This window comes from Lepisosteus platostomus, chromosome 12, assembly GCF_059453375.1.
Source record: "Lepisosteus platostomus isolate fLepPlt1 chromosome 12, fLepPlt1.hap1, whole genome shotgun sequence".
NCBI classification, from domain to species: Eukaryota; Metazoa; Chordata; class Actinopteri; order Semionotiformes; family Lepisosteidae; genus Lepisosteus; species Lepisosteus platostomus.
The window spans coordinates 5,790,012-5,810,111 of NC_142622.1; the positions used below are offsets into that span (position 1 = coordinate 5,790,012).

The 20,100-nt window shown below is 37.9% G+C and overlaps 1 protein-coding gene across 2 annotated transcripts in view; it reads right to left on the minus strand.

The window, feature by feature from the left end:
* cdk14 (cyclin dependent kinase 14) overlaps positions 1-20,100 on the minus strand; it is a 178,216-nt gene that overhangs the window by 83,733 nt on the left and 74,383 nt on the right. For both annotated transcript variants that reach the window (XM_088600602.1, XM_088600603.1), the window contains 3 exons: positions 17,252-17,375; positions 9,155-9,275; positions 5,772-5,865 (listed from right to left, as the gene is read on the minus strand). In XM_088600602.1, the coding sequence (XP_088456728.1) occupies positions 5,772-5,865; positions 9,155-9,275; positions 17,252-17,375 (339 nt within the window). The remainder of the gene's footprint in view (positions 1-5,771; positions 5,866-9,154; positions 9,276-17,251; positions 17,376-20,100) is intronic.

Below are 20,100 nucleotides of genomic sequence, written 5' to 3' on the forward strand. Positions count from 1 at the left end.
GCTTAACATTCGACCCACATGTACAGCATACTGTCAAAACATCTTTTTTTCACCTTAGAAATATCGCAAGACTACGCCCTATGCTATCATTAACTGTGGCTGAAAAGCTGATCAACATATTTGTATTCTCTCGAATTGACTACTGCAATGCTCTGCTCCCTGGTGTATCTAAATCTACTCTGAACAAGCTGCAGTATGTCCAAAATTCAGCAGCCAGAATCCTGACCAGGTCTAGTGCAAGTGTTCACATTACTCCTATCCTGGAGTCCTTGCACTGGCTTCCGGTCAAATTCCGCGTAGACTTTAAAATCCTCATGCTCACCTACAAGGCTTTACATGGCTTGGCACCTCAATACCTGTCTGAACTTTTATCGCCCTACTCCCCACCTCGCAACCTCCGCTCTTCAAATTCTGCCCTCCTTACTGTCCCCCAAGCCCGTCTACATTGGATGGCATAGCAGGAGAAGACAGGGCCTTCTCCTGCTATGCCCCCAAGCTCTGGAACTCTTTACCCAAGGATATTAGAGAGTCACCTTCTCTAAACTCCTTCAAATCCAGACTCAAAACCTTCTTTTTCAGAAAAGCCTTTACTTAACTGGTTCCATTCTTCACCCCTCTGCTCTTCTTAATACCATCTTCCACGGTCTCCTCTATTGTTATTGTTGTAATTATAATTGTGTCCTGTCTTGTGAAATTTTCTTATTTATTGTTGTAGTCTTCTTATTTATTGTTATTGTCATCCTGTAAAGCGCTTTGAGAAGCCACCTTTAAAGGCGCTATATAAAATAAAGTTTATTATTATTATGATTATAATAGTAGTTCAAATGATGTCCGACTAAATACACCTGTCTCGGTCCCTCAGTCAGGTAGTGAATTTCAAGCAAAGATTCAACCATAAAGACCAAGGAGCTCTCAAAGAGCTGATTAAAGGCACAGATCAGGAGAATGGTATAAAAACATTTCGAGATCTTCCTTATCTCTTTGAGCACAGTGAAGCCGATCGTTAAGAAGTGGAAGGCACCAAGACACTGTCTAAATCAGGCTGTCCCTCCAAACTGTGTAGCTGGGTGTTGAGGAAAATGGTTAGGGATGCTAACGTGAGGCAAACAGTTTTGAGTCAGTAGCTCAATTAGCTCAATAGCTGATATGAGAGAAAATGTCCACAATATATTTTCTTCATAAAAGAGCTTGTGCTGAACTGCAAGAAAAAGCACTTCAAATCCCACATGGGGTTTGCAACAAAGCACCTAATTGATACTCCAAACATCTGGCAAAACGTTTTGTGGTCAGACGAGATTGGAAATATCTGTTTTAATTGCCAAGTGTTACAACAAACACAAACCTAATATAGTGCGCCACACAGTTAACACCATCTCTAATGTCATGCATGGTGGTGGCAGCGTTATGTTATAGTTGTGGTTCTCAGACTGATAGATGGAACAAAGCAAACCTTAGAGGAAAACTTGCTAAAAACCTAAAAACGGAGCGAAAATTCACCTTTAAAAAGGACAATGATCCAAACCACAAGGCCATAACTTCTCTGGAATGGCTTAAGAATATGAAAGTGAAAGTGAGTCGTAAGTGATCACGTCCTGACTAGAATTTGAGTGAAGAGTTGTAAACTGTTGTCCATAAGCGATTGCCATGCAACTAGAGAGACCTTGAACAAATCTGCCTAGAATACTGGCTTGCCCAAGCCTGTACGAAGCCAGTGCACAAAGTTGGTAGAGACAAAGTCGTCTTGTGGCTGTAATTGCTGCCAAAGGTGATTCTCATAAATATTGAGTTTACAGGCCTGAATGCTTGTGAAATCAACATATTTTAGTTTTTTTAATAATATAATATAACACAGCAGACATTTCACTTATTACAGTTGTCTGTTCACTTATACGTTTTCAAAGGGACGCACATCATATTTTATGACAATGTACAGAAACATTGCAGATGCACTGTAACACTGCAAGAAGTGGGGCATTGGACTTTGCTCCTGCATTCACAGTTTCAGTCGGTCTTGTGATCTAGGGTAGTTTTAGATTTGGCAAATTTATGGACATAAAAGAAACCTGTATGATGCTTTAGAAGATTTCTTAATTTTTTATTCTGGTAATACATTAACAATAATGAATGAATGCATTTGTGAAAGTATAATTTAAGAGCTCACCTGTACCGGCCAGGTTTGAATTAAAAAATACAGAGGTAATAAGAACCAGTTCCTTTATCCCACAACATTACAAAGAACAAACCTTTACCGTCATAGAGTAGGTTCTATATTAACTGTCATCAATGATACCAAGCACTGCTGCACACGGTAATGGCCAGTGATGACCTTTATAACCTCGAGATGGATATAGGCCAAACTTTCCAGGGTCTGACGAAAATTAATCACATATCTGGCTTGACAGCTCAATGGATTTCAAAGAACAACCATCACGGGACTAAGCAGCGTTCAACTAAACGCTGAACAATGTTAAGGATGAGGTATAGCACTATTACAAGACTAATGTTCATACATTCCTATCTGAAATATAATATAAGTATAATAATATTTTTTAATTTAGCCAAGTCAATCTATTTCTTACCTAATTCATATGTGATGCAGTTAATCTTAATAAAATTTATAAACATTTATAGGCTCATAAGAAACTGGAGTTCTTAAGATTACTTAAAATACACTGTTTCCTATAAACCACAGTACAGTACTGTATATATTTCATTCAGATATTTGAAACAAATAATTCTTTAAGAAATGAAATTTTAAAAATATGTAGAAATATCTTCTGCCAAGTATTTAAAACATTTTAGAACACAATCTTTGTTTACTTTTTCTGGTAAAAAATTAATCACTTTATTCTATCAAAGGACATGTAAAGTAGATTCACCTGGTCTCGCGCCTAATTTATTTATTTGATTAATTTAAAAAAAACATGGAAACAAAGAGACTTTTTAGGCAGGGTCAGTCTGCAGAATCTGCTGATGGGTCCATTCCTTTTTGTGCGCCATATCACTTTCTACCATCAGATAAATGACTCTTGATCTTAGTGTAAATTATAGAAGAATATGATCTCTATGTTTCCAGACACAGCCTAAAGGCAGACAACTGTACTTCTGTCTCTCCTGGCAGTCGATCAGTGATACAGGTGTGCTCAGTGGCAGTCTGGACTGCAGGCCATCCACATGGGTCATGTTTTTTGGGGGAATTACTGTATAAGGATTTTAGATTCTGCTTATGTTCTCTGCACCATAGCAGGAATCAATAAAGCCTTTATGTTCTCCATGTCTCATCTCCCAACCAGAGAATTCATAACCCCTAGGCCTGATTTTGACTACTTGCTATCTCTGTAACAGTCTGACACTTGCTAACAGATTAAGCTTTCTGCCCTGTTTAAACTATTTATAAGAGAGATATACAGTATTTATCTTGCATCGAAGATATATACTAAACACTGAGATACACTTCCTTTTACCAACTGTGTATAATCAGTCTATTAAAGACAATGACAGTGAAGGTCATTTTTGAATTCACATACCTTAAGTATTTATAATCGCCCTCCTTAAATATTTATAACAGTCATTCAGGATCAAGAGGACCGCATTTGTTACATGCCTGGCATGGCATCTCTCACAATTATAGCATGACAGCATATTAAAGGAAACCCACATTCTGCACCGGAACGACTACCTGAATCGCTGACAATGAACTGCTTAACATAACTCTTGACATTGTGCTGCTGCCTCTCACCTCCTGGGACCTGCGTTCAGATTCAGGAGGAGGGCATCTTCAGTTTGCATATGTGGGTTTTCTCTAGATACCCTCCTATATGCTAAGAACAAATGAAGGTTTGCAAACACAAGGAGGTAATTCCCCCATCTAGTTTTTTGGTTGCTATTAGTACTGAGCCGTATTGTTGAAGCCAATGCCCTGAGTTCATTCCCAAAATGGCTGGAAGAGATCAAATACGTATTACCAACCAAATGGGCTAATCGTTTGCAACCTTTCTTAAGTTCTTATGAAACAAACAAAGAAAAGGCCATGGGGCCCATTCAGCTTATTTTTTTGGCAACCTATTTTCTACAGTTTCAATTTCAATGATAACACTTTCTGTTTCTTCTCAATTCATTCTCTGTCCGTTATAGTCTGCTTTACTGGAATTGTAACCTTTGCTTCTGACTCTGGCTGTATGGCTTCATAATATAATTCAAGTCATATCATATTATGATCACAGATGCCTCTTGGTTCTCTCACCTCTCTCTGTCATGATTGTTTCACGCAAAACGCAAATAACATAAGAAACGTTACAAAACAGCTCATTTAGCAGCTAGGAGATACTTGGTCAATGGATCTCATACCCATCCATTTCTCTAAAGAACCCAGTGTATAAGCTTCAACAACTTGGACTGGTAGCATATTCCACACTCCCAAAGCCCTTCAGATACATAGGTTCCTCCTGATGTCCATTTTTAAAAGCACTTTCATATAGTTTGCACTTGTGGGGTCTGGTTCCTGTTTCACTGTTCATTCTCTGGGTCCTCTGGTTCATTCAATCCACTGGACAGACTTTAACACTGCTTTGCTGGATTTTTAATACCTCTACCAGGTGAATAGAGGTCTTCTTTAATCAAGACGAGAAAGGTTCTGTTCCTTCAACCTGTCAGTGAAGGACATTCCCTCAATTCCCAGAATGTATTCTGTTGCTTTTCTCTGGATTGATCCCATGGCAGCAGTATTGTTCCCATAATATGGTGACCAAAATTTTACACCATATTTTAAATGAAGCTCTGCCCCTAGCCTTGTTAAAATTGCATAATGCACGTCCACCACTAAATCCATACAGCTGTTCCCCCTGCTTAAGAAAGCAATCATTATCCTTGTCTACCATTTACATTTCATCCCTTCTGACATCCCTGAAGAGAATAAAATACCACAATAACCACGTCTTCCTTTACACATGCAATCCTGATATTATTATTTACTGTAAGACATTAATCAGTTTCATACTAATGTCTGTGTTTGGTGATTTGTAACATAATCCTAACCCTTTGTCCTCCGAGGTTATTTTTGATGTATAGTACAACACCTTCGGCTTTTCCATTTTTCTTGTCTCTCCAGAATGCTGCGTATGCGTTAATGTTGTATTTGTCACCATCACTCTCTGTCAGCCATGTTTCAGTGATTCCAATTTGATCATAATTGCATTCTAACGCAGTAGATCCTATTTATTGTATTTTGCGCCTAATCCTCCTGGCATTTGGATATAAACCCTTAATTACCTGCGCTTCTGACATTTTGTTTTCCCTTGGGTTTTCCTTATGGCTCTGCTCCCCTGTGCAGTATCTGCCTTGCTGCTTTTCTTTGGATTCTTCCCCCCTCTTTCTATTGCACTTTTTAATCTTGTGGAATTTCTCTGCCTTTTGGTTCCCATCTCACTCAGATGTAAAACCATGCTGGTCAAGTTAAATAGTCTTGATCTCGATGCTTTCAGGAGAAGATCCAGGTTATAGAAATGCTCAGTATCGATAATGGCTTACTTATAATGGATGGACAAGACTTAAAATGGAATGTAAATGATAAGTGTGCAGATATAGTATACTGTGCATGTAGAGGAAGACTAGGAGTTAAAGATTTAACATGCCTAATCATGTAAATGGAGAATTTTTTTAAATCCCAGTAAAGTGCATCATTGTTACAAAGATGGCTGTGAAAGAAATACGACAGCATGCTTAAGACAGTGTAGCAGCATGACTAAAAAAAAGAAAAAGACATCAAAGCTTACCAAAAATATTCGTTCAAGTTGATCCTGAATATCTTTCATTCCTGGAAATGCAGCAACCCCTTGGATCATTTCTACAAAGATGCATCCTACTCCCCTAAAAAGGAAAAAGAACAGAGGTACAGTACATAGGAAAGCCACGGTTACTACAAGCTTATTAACACGAATCTGCAGAGTTTGACATGGACATGTAAAAACCAAACCTGTAAAAACCGTCTCAATCCTAACTGTCAACATCCATCCTTGATTTGATGAGTTTACACTGATAATGGGAATAGAAGGGAGTTATTTTAATCATAGGTAAATCAGAAAACCCTTGGGGCAGACAGCTCTCCATGAGGTACTGTAAAGTGATCCTATCCTGTGTTCACCTCTATACTGACTACAGCTTAACGCCATAAAGGTAGAGACTGGCATGGCCATCTTTCTGTAACGATAAATGTACATTTCGAAATGCTTATATATTTACAAGATAATATTAAACATTTTGGTGTTTTTTTTACTATTCTGGAAACAGATCTAGTGGTCTAGCTGTCACTCTGAAAAAATACAAAAATATTTTATTTAGCATTCATTTTTGAGTTGTTTTACTTTTGAGTAGTGTGCGCTCTCTGTGATATAGAATGACTCTCACGAATCCTGAGTCACCTCACAGAAAAAACTAAAAATACTAACTTAATTATGATGCAGGACACTTTTGAATTAGAAAATGTTTTATGCCAAGATGTTAATATTGGCATTTCAGTGTTTGGTAATACCTGTGATTAGCAACACATTTAATAAAGCAATAACACAGTATAACAGAGTCCATGGTAAGATAAATGTCTCCACAATTACAGATGCATTTTGTCTGAATGCCAAGCGAATATGTAAAAAGCTCAGCATGCTTTGCTATGCAAGAAATGATTCTGCTGAACCTGTCCCTAGGTGGTTATTAACAGGAAGGGGATTAGAAGAATTATGCTGTGTCTGTCACCTTGAATGCTATCGAAAGAATGGTATCGACTTCACTGTCACTCATCATTTAGTCTGATTACAGCTCCATTAAGCACAGAGGGACAAAATAAATCTCAATCACACAAACAAAAACCTAATTTATGAGGAATGTCTCATATTATGCTGTAGTGTTCGCACTAGAGGCATCCTTTTTTTAATGGCCCAATCCAACAAGTTTAAATAAGGAGGTTTTTTTTAAGACTCAAGAACAGTAAAGGCAATGCAGCAAGGGCTGTCTATGACAGCTATACCCATCCTGGTCACCTGTAAAGTATTCTGAAATGGTTTTAAAGTATCTATGATTCTGAGCTCATCGTGAGTGGACTTCTCAGTACTTTACCCAATATCACCTGAGACAACACCTGCTCTACCTGTCTGAAAGTGTGTGGATCCTGCGTATTGGTCATATCAGTCACCTTTAGGTTTATAGAAGATAATTTTTCCTCGAAGGCAAGGGACTGCCAGTGAAAGATTTAGAGATGAATGAAATTAATGAAAGCGTACCTAAAGCTAATACTATGAAATATTAATGTCTCTAACTCTCTAACTTTTTTTCTTTAACTAGGTAGCTCAATTAAGAACATATACTTATTTACTATAAAATGATGACCCAGAGACCCATTTATACAACAGGAAAATTTTTGCTGGAGTAATCTGAGTGATCTCAACTGTACAACAGGATTTTAAGTGGCTAATGATCCTAAATATGTCTTAACATATAACATGCTTTCAAGATACAAGCCCTTAATTTGAAGCTTAAGAGATTTCTTGCGACTTCATAACCAAATATTAAACCAAACAGTGGGCACGTAGTCATTAAGTCTGCAAATAATTCAGCAGTTTTATTTTTCCTATTACTGTACGGTACTTATTCTGTAAAGAATATTTTCAGAACAACTTGTTTTAAAATGCCTAAAAACTCAAATTAATGTACAGTAATTACAAATGTATGTAAATATTTGTTGTGTACTGCATGTAAATATTTGAATGTATATATTTACTTGGTATTCAAACCCAGGGCAAAAAAAATACTCATCCAGCTTTCTTGGATAAAAAACTGGAGTGCAGCTTGTGAAATCAATGGTTTATACAGTAAGAGCCCTGAAATCATGTCATTTTCTTAATTACGCAAAGACTGCCAAAACCTTCCACATATGCCTCCTGCATTTTATATTCTAGTGTTGTGATAATATATCATAAGCTGGCCAAAGCAATTTAGGTCTGTAAAAAAATTAAGAATGCACTGAAAAGGAGGTGGAATGATTGAGTTTCCTTGCTCTCATAATAGATGACCTGTTCTAATATAAATGACTAACACTCATACATGGAACATTGGGTTCTCAAAACTCTGTCTCCATTTCCTGCAGACATCAGTGAAGTGGTAAAGTAACCTGAAGTCCCATCCACCTGCTCCCCCATTTCCCCAGCGGTCTCTAATTGCCCCGAGTTTGATACAGCTGGGGTCCTCCACAGCAGCTGCCCCCACACTGGCGGGACCACAGACAGAGACACGGCTCATTTATCATTTGTGAAGCATCCCCAGAGCAAGGCATTTAGGATTTCCCACTGCAGAGAGCCCGAGTGAGATGGGAGGAATCCCCTCTTCGCGGTCTCAAGCCATTTTAGCTTCTTGTCACTCGTCAATCCGCAAGCTCTGCTGAAATTTATTTTCATACTTTAAAACACTGCACTTTGCAGGGGAGCCAACCATTCAATAAGACACTTGGCTCCATAAATTGTTCTTTTTTCAACGTACCAATTCATACACTACACCCTGCACGGAACTGTGCATATAACAGGACACTTAAACAAAGAGATAAGGTTTACTTGAAAGAGGGTAAGAAATACTGGTCTGACTCCCCTGTAAACACTACAAAAAAACATAAAACAACACGTATGAAACCCACAAAGCAAAATAAAATTTCACAAAAGCACCGGGACCACTGTTACTAAGCTGCATCTGTAGAAAGTTCTTGTCAGCTCTCAAGTCCTTAATGGTGTTTTCCATCATTTGCAACCTGATTTCACTCTAGCTGGAGCTGTACTCTTCAGCTTTGGACTGAAACTATGTGTTGTTATGGACTGCAACGGAAAACAGCGGGTCTGTAATAGCACTTGCAAAATTGGTCATGCAAAGGATGACTCATGTCATTATACTGTGTTGCTTAGGGCTCATGAAGGAGTTATGGTGGTGTTTTTGGCTTTATTCAAGTAAAGCGTTACCAAAAAGAACCAGGAAAATCATAATGGCCACTGTACTTTGTGTTACTACGCAAAAATGAAACAAAATGCTAAAACACCATCGGGTCTCTTTTCGAAACCGTGAAAAATTTTGAAGCAAAGCAAGAATGCCATAGATGGATTGCCTCTCAGGCAGGTGCAGTACCTACCACATGTCCAGACAGGTGGAGTAGTCTGTGGAGCCCAGGAGCACATCTGGAGGTCTGTACCACAGAGTCACCACCTCGTTAGAGTACGTGTGGCTGGGGACGGACTTGGCTCTTGCCAGGCCTGTGAGAGAAACACCCAGAGATATGACACTACAACGATTACTTGAACCAAGGAAGAGGTGAGAGAAATCAGCAGTAAAATATATTCCATATTGCTCCTCATTCAAAGTTGTCTCTGTAGAGCCATACAACCAATTCGAAAGTGGCTTTGTATAGCCAGCTTGCCTTTTACCGACTTCAGAATTCAGAGCTGCATCTGCCTGTTCAGAGGTTTTGCAGTTATAGAAGCCATGTTGTCATGCTTTGTCCTGCATTAGCTGTATAACCCAAGAGGTGGTGCTTCATAAATGAGGGCAGTACATTTTTACTGGGAAATTATCAAACAAAATTCCATGGCGCCATTGTATACCACAATCATGGGATTACTTACCACAGAAAACTTCCCTTTTCACTATCTATGTTTCATGGAAATCCTTTCAGCAGTTTACTGAAATAAGCCTAAATATAGGCAGGCACTGGTCTACATATCAAAGAACAATGAATTAAATAAGTTTGCTCTATTTCCACAAAAAAACAATACCTGCCCTGCTTGTTTCATGTGTTTTATTTTTAGTTCCCAAATAACAGTGACAGCTGATGCTCTTTATAAGAAATATCTTGCTTGGGGTTATCATTTGAAAGACACTTCCAGGTTATTTACATTTTCAATATATTCAAAAGTTTCATTTTATATGAAAAGATAAAAAATTAATAAAACTAAAACAGTTTTGTGAAACAAAACATCTATGTGATGTGCCAGACATCCTAATAATATATTTCTGACATTACAGCAATATCCTGTATGGCTAAGATAATAATAAGATAAGATTATTAGCTTTGGATGACAACCCAAAATATGCAGCTCATGAATATTTAAGACTTCAGCATTGTGGTAAGTCCTTTTTTATCACAGTTGGAATTTTCTAATTAAAAGTGTTTTACATAAAAATACTCTTCCACCCATCTGATTGAACAGCTTATTGTGCACTTTGTAAAAAATGCAATTAACAAAATACGCACCATTTAGAGTCTAGATTGAAGATCTATGCATGAACTGAATCTAATGTAGCAATAATGTCAAATATCTTTTTGTGTACAAGTCAATCTAGTAAGTAGAGTAAATAAAAAGGAAAGAACTGACTGAGCACACGAGACTAGGTGTCAAATGGAGGCGTCACAGGTAAGGTACGAGCCTGTAACATGTCACCAGCCGACAGTGACTGGGATTGATGACGCAGTGACCCCAGTGAACTCCCTCTCCTCCCATCAGTGCTGAACCTTTCGTACAGGCCTTCTTCAAAACATCAGCAACTCGAAGGTCACTGAGTCAGCCGACGCTTTCTAATATTCCATAACCATACGTGTAGTTAATAACTGAGACCTACCAAACATACTTTTCAAGATTCCCACCAGAGTTCAGAGCAACTTCTAGTATAATTAAGGTATACTACTGAGGTACAGCTTCGGCAGTTTTCTTTTGAAGGGCTCTTAAGAGAAGTAATTTACAACAAATCTTTTTTTAACAGCAATATTAAAAACATTGAGTAACAATGTAGTTTAAAGGCTACCAAAGGTGGAGATGATAAAGTCAAGTATTATTTATTCTATGGGATGTTTAGCAGCAAATACTAAGGGTATGTCTCAGGAGGAATGTTTGAGGTAGAAACTTAGCGTCGTCAGGTACTTGCAGAATAGTGTGTACTTTGGGTTTCGGGGGTCTTTTCGAACTCATACAGTATTTACAAAGAGCGTTACGTGAAAGTGGAGACTGTATGTTCGCCCAGCTCAGTGAGAAAATAACCTTCTCTATTGATCCAGGGGCGGTTGCCATGGCTACACCACATGATAAGCTGCGCTATCTTTTAAGAAAAGGACACAGCCCACGGGCTGACATTACATCTATATAGGTATTTAAAGTCAGTTTTAAAAGATGTACAACACAACACAAAGACACCTAGCTGTGTGTAAAAGTGGATGCTTTAACCAATCCATTCCACCAATTCAAAGCCAATACTTTCTGTTTCCAAAGCTATATATCCACATAAAGGTCAGTGGACCTGCGGACTGAATAATATATGAGTGAGGGTCTAAGGCTAGGATTCTGGCTTATTATTTCTTGGAAAAATCAGAATACAATTTACAGTAGTTATCAAAGTGTAAAAAAATATATATTACTGGCTATTTTTATCCATCGCTTAAAAATTGTATACGTTCGGTTTTATGTAACCTAGTGATGGGATGTCCATCAGTACAGGCAGTCATAGTTCAGAAAGTTCATAGAATGCATGCCGCCAAGCACCATTTAAGTGTTAAAACCTGTAGAAATGGAAGAGGTTTTTTTTTAAAAAAGCCACTGTAATAGACAGCAAGTGGATTTGCATGCAGGCATCAGTAGCCTGAAAAAAATACAGCTTCAAGAAACTACTGTCTTTTCATTTTTCCTCTGAAAGCTAAGACCGAGTCCCAAGTGAAGGCTTTTCTTTTACCTTAAGTCATAATTATGATTTAGTCTTAGAACAAATTCGAGTTAAAAAAAATAATACATTTATGTAAGACGCAATGATATTTAATTTTCTATGTGTACCTACAAAAATCAATTCAGAAATCCATATAACTATGATTTTTAAATAATTCTGCGTACATTATCGTGCTTAATGCTTCACATTATAATGCTATATTTGGTATGATTTACATTTATTACTAGAGGACTGTGGAAACTTAATGGCCCTGCATAAAATTTATTTTTTGTATCTTCAGACATCAAGCGCGTTTTGAGTTAGTGAATGTTATGATACTAAAAAACATTTTACAATTCAAATTGATTTAATTATATCAGCACATAACGTGGTTTATAACAACGGATTGTGTGCACCTCTCAGGTAATTTATTTCCTGTGCAACAGAACCTGCTAAATAGAAAACTAGTCTACTCTGATAGCAGTCATACATGTAGTATTTTTTTACACTTGGTTGATTTACATTCTTCTCTCTATCTCCCTGTCAGTATTTTAATGAATTATGTTTTAAAATAAATGAAGTGTCATGAGTTGAATTTCTGTATATCATGCTTATTAAACAAAACACAGATTCATCTATCAAATTCTGTCCTTGTCAGGCTTATTACAGTTCCTAACAACCTGGCCTAATTTATTCTCTTTTCATGGTAAACATACTTATTGAGGCAATACCCACATACAGGAAGCAGGAGGAGAGAGTGAGGAAAGGACGGAGAGACTTGACATTAAGAAAATACAGACACATTTTGAGACAGGAAGCCTGTCTGCTAGACAGGTTGAAGAATCAGACACTCAAGAGCACTGATGGTCTTTGAAATGGAGAAGAAACTGACCAAGGAGACACTGGTAGAATCTAGTGGAAGATCTCCAAGGCATTGGATATTCCATTGTTGATTGTCAAGGGAAACTAAAAGATAATGGTTCATAAACGTACTGGATGCGAAATGGACAGCCGAATAGAGACTGTAAAACAATAACAACCAGATGCATACGTATCAGAACACGAGGCGCATGAATTCATGAATGCAGATGTCTCTGAGGGTGTCCAGACGGCACCTCTGCAGCACATGGTGCAACAGAAGAGCAACTGCACCCCTCAAAGTCAAACTGCATCTCTTCCAACAGCATCATTCCGTTACATACAAACGTACAGTACGGACGCTACCACATCTTCCTGCCTTTTCTGCAGTGTTTTCGCTTTATTTGAATGAATTTAAGATTTTTAGATTTCTGAGACAGGGAGGTGTGTCTTAAAAATTGGTCCAGCTCAGGGTTTTTACTGAAGGTTCCGTAAGTCATGCAAAATATTTCAGTCTGTCACGGTGATGTTTATGGGACTTGAGTCACTTGTACGGTCAAGGTTGATGGTACGCTAAAGCCCAACTGGTCAACTCAAGACCCCAGTCGAAAGGTTTTCTCTTTGTCTGTGCAAATGACCATCTGTTCAATAAAGGGCATTATAAGCATGAAAGAGAATGCTCTCGTCCAGTGTCTAAGCAATAAAAGGATGGCAAAAAGGGCATAACAACTTTGGTATGTTCTTGGCCTGTGTTAGGACACGGATCTAGCTGCACAGTGCAAAGATCCTCAGGTGACCCCTGTTAAACCATCCTAGAGTATCCACTTCCTGCCTGACTATGGATTCCATGCCAGGAAACAGGCTAGACACAACAGATTGGGACTGCTGATATCCATAAGCGCTTTATAAGTTACAAATACTCTGTGATAGGTTTCCAACAATACGACAGAGAGTCAATCAATTGCAATATAAAAGGAAATACTATTTCAAACGCCAGGCTGCTCAAATGACTGTGATAATGTATCGTTAATAACATTTTCGGGCTCATGTAAGCTGTTAGATTGATAGAATCCGGAGTGAGGTCTCCACCAACAAAGCAGGCATGGTAGGCTTGGCAAGGATTTGAGTAATGATTTTGTTCCACTGTCTCCCATGCCAATTTGTCAAGGCATGTGTCTACCCTCAAGCTGCTGCCTCTCCACCGAGAGGAGTGATTGGTACTCTTGCTCAAGAAGTCTTCAGTCACTCGTCTTTACTATGATGGCAAGGAGGTGCAATCACTATGTGGCACATGAAATCACAGCTGCCAGGGCAAAAGGGTTTTGTGTGAGAAAAGAGTGCTGGTAATGTCATGTTTGTGACACTTAACTAGATGAAATGCACATTTCTAGACAGACACACGATTAACATATGTTTCAGCAGCCACTTTTAATCTCAATTTTAGTTTTAATTGTAACAAGGTTGATAGAGATTTAATTTACGCTCTCTAGTGGCAGTTAAAAAAGTTTAACTAAGATATAATGTAAAATTATACCAAAATCTGACTTATGAAATGTTTTATGAGCAGCTAGAATGAGATGTCATATTCATAAAACATCCACAAAATATAGTTTAAACTGCTGGTATCCTGAAACCATTCAATACATGACCAAAAATAATCTTTGATTGCTTATTTTGTCAAAATGTTTGTATCACATTTTTTTCTGAAAGAAAACATTATCTTCAATATTAACTTTATCTGCAATTAATGGGTTTGTGAGAAGTCTCAATATAAAATGGCTCATCTATTAGAAGAGCAGACAAAAATAATGTATTCAAGTAGGGAGCTGCGTCAGCATGCGTAGGCTGCAAAGGAACAGGTAACGGGTTTATTCCATGCTGAAAAGAAAAGAAAGGAAACACAACGTTTCCGCTGTGAAGCCTTCAATTCCTGCAGCTTTTGCGTTTCATCATTTTCTCAAAATACCAATATAAAACCAGAAATTATTTTCAGCTTTTTTAGTCATTTAATTGCTTGTTTGTTGTTCTAAACTTTCTATAGCAGATGATGTATTCAAACACAATGACAGTTGGACTTTACGCAATACACACACAAAAAACAAGACCACTGTGTCACCTTTGCCCTTCTTTTTGCACATTTAAACTGAAAAACAACAAAATCGACTGATACACAGACATCTCCTGACTTTCTTCCTTTTCCCAATATTGAACTCTACTGAATTCTCCGCTAGCCTTGTGACTCAGGAGTCAAGTGACCACAAAGAGCAGTGCTGTGATGCAATTCAAAGTTAGACACTGTCTGTGATTCAGCACACCTATTCACTTTTGAATCACTTTAGCTGCGCCAATAAGATTGTTTTTGTAAGCTCTTACAATAATGAGACACTCCAAAATATTTCCCCATTATTTTTCAGACAATGCACTGCAGAGGGTCGACTGTGACTACCTGCCATTAAAACAGCCCACAGTAAAAGTACAAAAAAAACTGCTTGCACTATTTTTAAAGGCATCAGTTAAATGACAGCATGTATTGAAAAGAACAAACTGAAAGGAAATCTAGCGCATTTCAGTGGATTGTCTGGGATCTGTTGTGTTTAATATAGTGTGTCTATTTCCTTTGTGATAGGAATGATGCGCCAGACTGATAACACAATTACTGCTCAACGCAGCTTCATCTCAAAGGAAAGAGCATGTTCCCTGTGCGCCTTCTCTCAAGTGATTAAAGGAAAGGACAGATAACGAAGATAATTGAAACCACAGTGGCAGGTAGTTTCATTGACCTCATGGTAATACTGTAGATAAAGATAACTAAACTCATACACTAAGGCAGTTGATGATACAAGGCAATATGATAGCACGTTTTTAAAAGACTATTTTATGTAATGTGTAGACTAAAGTATACCAAAATAATTGGATTTGGTTTATTACTATATGAGAAATTAGAAAATGTATTTTTTTTCTGGAATACAATAGCAAAACTCAAACTGCCAATTTGTATTGGCAGATTTGCCTATAACATACAGCACATTACTTTATTAAAAAGTGCAAATTAGTTGTATACTGTATAATTGCACCATATGAACACGACCTTACCAAAAAATAATTTAAGAATCTCTATGAATCTCAAACCACTCAAAATGTAAAGAGCGATATGGAAAAGTGATATTAAAATAAAACTACCAATGTTCATGTGATCGTGGGGAGGGCTCCGCCTTTAGAAATGGTTAGGTGTTGTCATGCATCAGTTTTTGAAAATAACACCATGGGCCATATGTTTAAAACCTTCCCAATGGTTAATCAGCATCTGGCACAGAACAAGTTTTTTTTTCAAATTAAGCAACATGGACTTGGCAGCCTGACTGCCTCATTGCTGAGAGCAGGACATCCTCTATTGAAATGCCAGACGGGCTGCAAGGCGATTAAGCACCAGCATTGTGGCACTTTGCAGTCCAAGAAGCAGCCATCCAGTATTTAAAATGTCTCTCTCTCCAGGGCCAGACGTTGTTCCCTTCACTCAGAACCAACACACAGGAGTAAAAAAAGACGTGCGGAGTGAGAAAAAAGGCTTAAAAGAAATTCATTTGGACATTGTATTGTGAGTTTTGTTTTCATTTATCCTAAGAATGGAGTGCACCAGGTGCAGTACACTTCTCTGGTGGTGATGCTATTACAATTAATTTTTCCAGGGAGCCTTTGTGTGATATCGTCGAAGACACCAAGATTAATTAGTCTCTTTAACAAGAGCAGGCTCAGCCACCCACTGGTAGGAGTGTTTGCTTAATATACAGAGTAATCATGTAAAATATCAAATTTGTATTGGCAGTCAGAACTGGTATTTTGCTTTGGCAGCAACTGTATGTGGCAACCGCTTCCCAATGAAAAGAAACGATTTTCTTGCTGGCTTTTTTTTTTTTTACTCATTAAAATATAAATAAAAAGACTAAAGAGCTGACACTGGACCTGTTCCAGAGCCACATTCTGAATATTAGCAGTGAATGAAGCCCCATCTCTGTTTTGCCAGTGGGAATTCTTCCCCCATCTACATCAGGCGTCTTCAGCTGTCAGAGCTTAATTTCCTCACTGCTGAAATGGCAAGGAGCTGCCACAGCTCCAAATCGAGCTCTGCAGCCACATCAACATATTCCAAAGCACAGGACCTCAGCTCATAAAGGAAACCCAGTCAGAAGTATTGTTTTTTTTCTTTCAATTTTCTTTTGACAGTTCGGTTTGCATTCGATACGCTTCACCGTTCTCACTCACAGGCTCCAGTTCCACTTTGTAAGGATATGATGTTCACATTAAATATTTTAAAAAATATTTTTATGTTTAAAAATATTGCGAACACATGGGAATCAACAGATATGCAGACACTGGTTTTGATTGTTTATCAAGTAAGGTTAAAGTGGAGTAAGAGAGCAGTACATTCGTCATTTTTCCTCATCGCCGTGGGAGCTACCTTTCAGTATAGCGGTCTTCTCTGAGAACATCTTCTAAGAAGAGACAACGGACAGGCCTTAGGGAATGGCCAATTTACAATCATATGAAGTACACAGAGGACAAAGAGAAAGTGAGACTTAAACAAGCAAAAAGTTATTGCTGTGCGTAACGGCAGTCGTTCTGAACTTGTGCATCCTGTGAAGGCATTCTGCACACAACCAAAAACAATGAGAGCACCCGAACTTACCAAAGTCTGCCAGCTTCAGTTCTCCAGTGTCACTTATCAGGAGGTTCTGGGGTTTCAAGTCCCTGTGCAGAATGTACCTCTGGTGGGTGTAGGAGAGACCCCGAAGCAGCTGAAATAAAAATAACTGGAACGAGAAAAACAGAATCGCTCTCAGTATTTATATATACCAGCCAATCCAGGACTGTTTGTTTGATATACAACATACTGTGCAAGGCATAAAAAATATACAGAATGAACTCCAAAACAAATGACATTGACTTGATCTGCATGACATGTCTCATTTGGAATCTGTCAGAAAGATGAGGCACTCAGTTCACAGATTCAGAGAAGAATGTTAGCTCTGGAGGCTTCTGTAACTGTAGAAATGTCTAAAGTTTACACCATACTGACACAGAGCATGAGATCTTAAAACTGAGGAAAAGGAAAAGCAACAAGTGAATTCATGCTAAAAATCCTGGTGGGAATGAGACACGTTCTGATCTCTTTTCCATCTGTTTAACCTCCAGATCTCACTAGCATTGCAGGGAATTCACTTTGAACCTAAATCTAGGTTACAAGAATCACACAGTCAATCAGAGATCAAAAGCATTTGACTAGTGGAGTCAAAAGGCTATTTCCGGTTTTACTAATGTACCATTCAAAATGAACTGCTTATCTTTTATAATGATTATTAGCATGGAGGATAAATATCTATTTGTCTGTACCAAGCATACCCTTCTCGTTTCTATTCCCATTCCCTAATTCGCCTCTGCTGTCATTCTGCTGTGGGCTACATCCCCTGGATCGAGAGTAAGTTGAGGAGAAAAATAGTTTTCTCCTTGGGAGAACACTGTATTCTAAGAATAACTCAAAAGTCATGTATTATAAACTATTAAGAACACGGTAAATGGTCATCTGCAATTGTTTCACTCTCACTTAAACCAATCAAGTGAAATGTGCCCTTAAAATAAATAACATTCAAAAATGTGTTGCTTAGTTGATGTTGGGTTAAAGGACTGGGTCATCTTTATAGTGTTGCCTCTTAATTACATTTTCTGTATTAAGTATTTTGAAATAGAAGAAACCCTTGCGTCCCCTGAGAACTTTAGAACATATGTACACTTATTAGCCTGCCTGACAACTTTATTGTGTTGTTAACACTTGGTTATTTGGCGTGAGGGGCATCTGGGAAGAGACTGACTTTCTCCAGATATCGTAGCTGATCTGAACCTGTCCATCTGGCTACAGAGAATGGAAGAAAATAGCCTCCAGGCAAAATCATATCTTCTCTAATAAAGGGGCAAGAAGCGTGAAGGAAGAGCTGGGTTCTACTACCTCAAACAAAATCCCACCACAGTGGGTACTGAGGGTACACATACAGTCAATAATAGCCAGTGGCACCCCAGGAACACAGGAATATAGACATCAGAGAATTAGGAACTAAGCTGGATTTTTCAAAGAAAAGAGCAGACGTCAGGAGAAAGTCAATGGAAGATTGTGTGTTTGTCTTTAAGAAATTCTAAACTAAACCGATTTATTCCAGTCATAAAAACGATTTCCTCGGGATATGGCTTTCTTTCACACATGAGACTGCTTAAAGAATGAAAATATAAAGATAAAGGGCTAAAAAAAACGTTCACAGAAAGTTTACAGTTACACAGTTCACAAAAGGACAGTGAAGAAAAGACAGAAAAGGTTTATAGAGAGAGAAATGAGGTTCAGGTGATCATCTGTGACTGACATTCCTTTCCTAGTAGCTGTACAAGTACAGATTAGATTGTATGGTACATGTCACCAGAATCAGGTTTAAAGTTCTCTCAAATATCCTGCAGAATACTCTCACACGTCTCTGGATATTGATTCATGGAAGACAGCTTTAGGAAACCATCATGGCTCCTGGTTTTGCTTCCGCTTTATTTTTATAAAAGAGGCAGAAATTCTGTGTTTTCAGTCATCAGCTATCATGGCTATGACCATGCAGAAAGAAAAATATTGGAAGCAAGCAAACTATGTCATTTACGGAAGCTGTGGGTGGCAGTTTAGTCTTAAAATAATAGCAGCGTTCTTAGTGGTTTATAGGTTTTCAACTCTCTAGGTACCCTGGGCACTAAGGAAATAACACATGTACTTGAACTGAACGACACTGAGTGGCAAAAGGTTTACCAGCTTCAAAGACTTGTTTGATAAAGGTCACCTCTGCCCTTCCACCTGCTCATCATCATTAACCAAATCCCAAAGAATTCACACAACCACTTATTTCATACCTACTTTTATCTGAATACATCACAACGCCAAAAGGCTGGACAATGCTTTTTTATCAGTTCACTCCAGGGATAACTTTAAAAAAATCCTTAGATGTTGCTGCAATTCAGATAGCTATTACAATAGATTTGAAGGAAAAATGTATTCCACAGCTTCGCTAATTATAGTTGCCATGGAGCCCTGCTAGCATTCGATTAGGATCAATTCAGCATGAAAAATGAGACCAGTAATGTAAAATTGAGTTTCCTATCTGCAACTTATACTGTTATGCGCAATCAGAAACCAAGAGATAGCGATGAATACAATTTTCTATTTAATATTGATTTTTATGACATTGTTTTATTTTCTTTCAAACAAGCCCTCTTTTTAAACAATTTCAAATAATTATTAAATGTTCTTATATCATAAGCTGGTAAAAAGATCCTAAGGAACCTTTAGATGCATATTTAAATCTTTAAGATTTTTTCTTCATCTTTTTTTCTAAAACACTTTGCAACTGCTATTGACATATGTCCCAGAAATCGTTTTGAAATGACATCATCCGAAAGAGACTAAAGCCAGTGATATCTTCAATCCAAATACCACTTTTGTAGTGTTCATTGTTATAG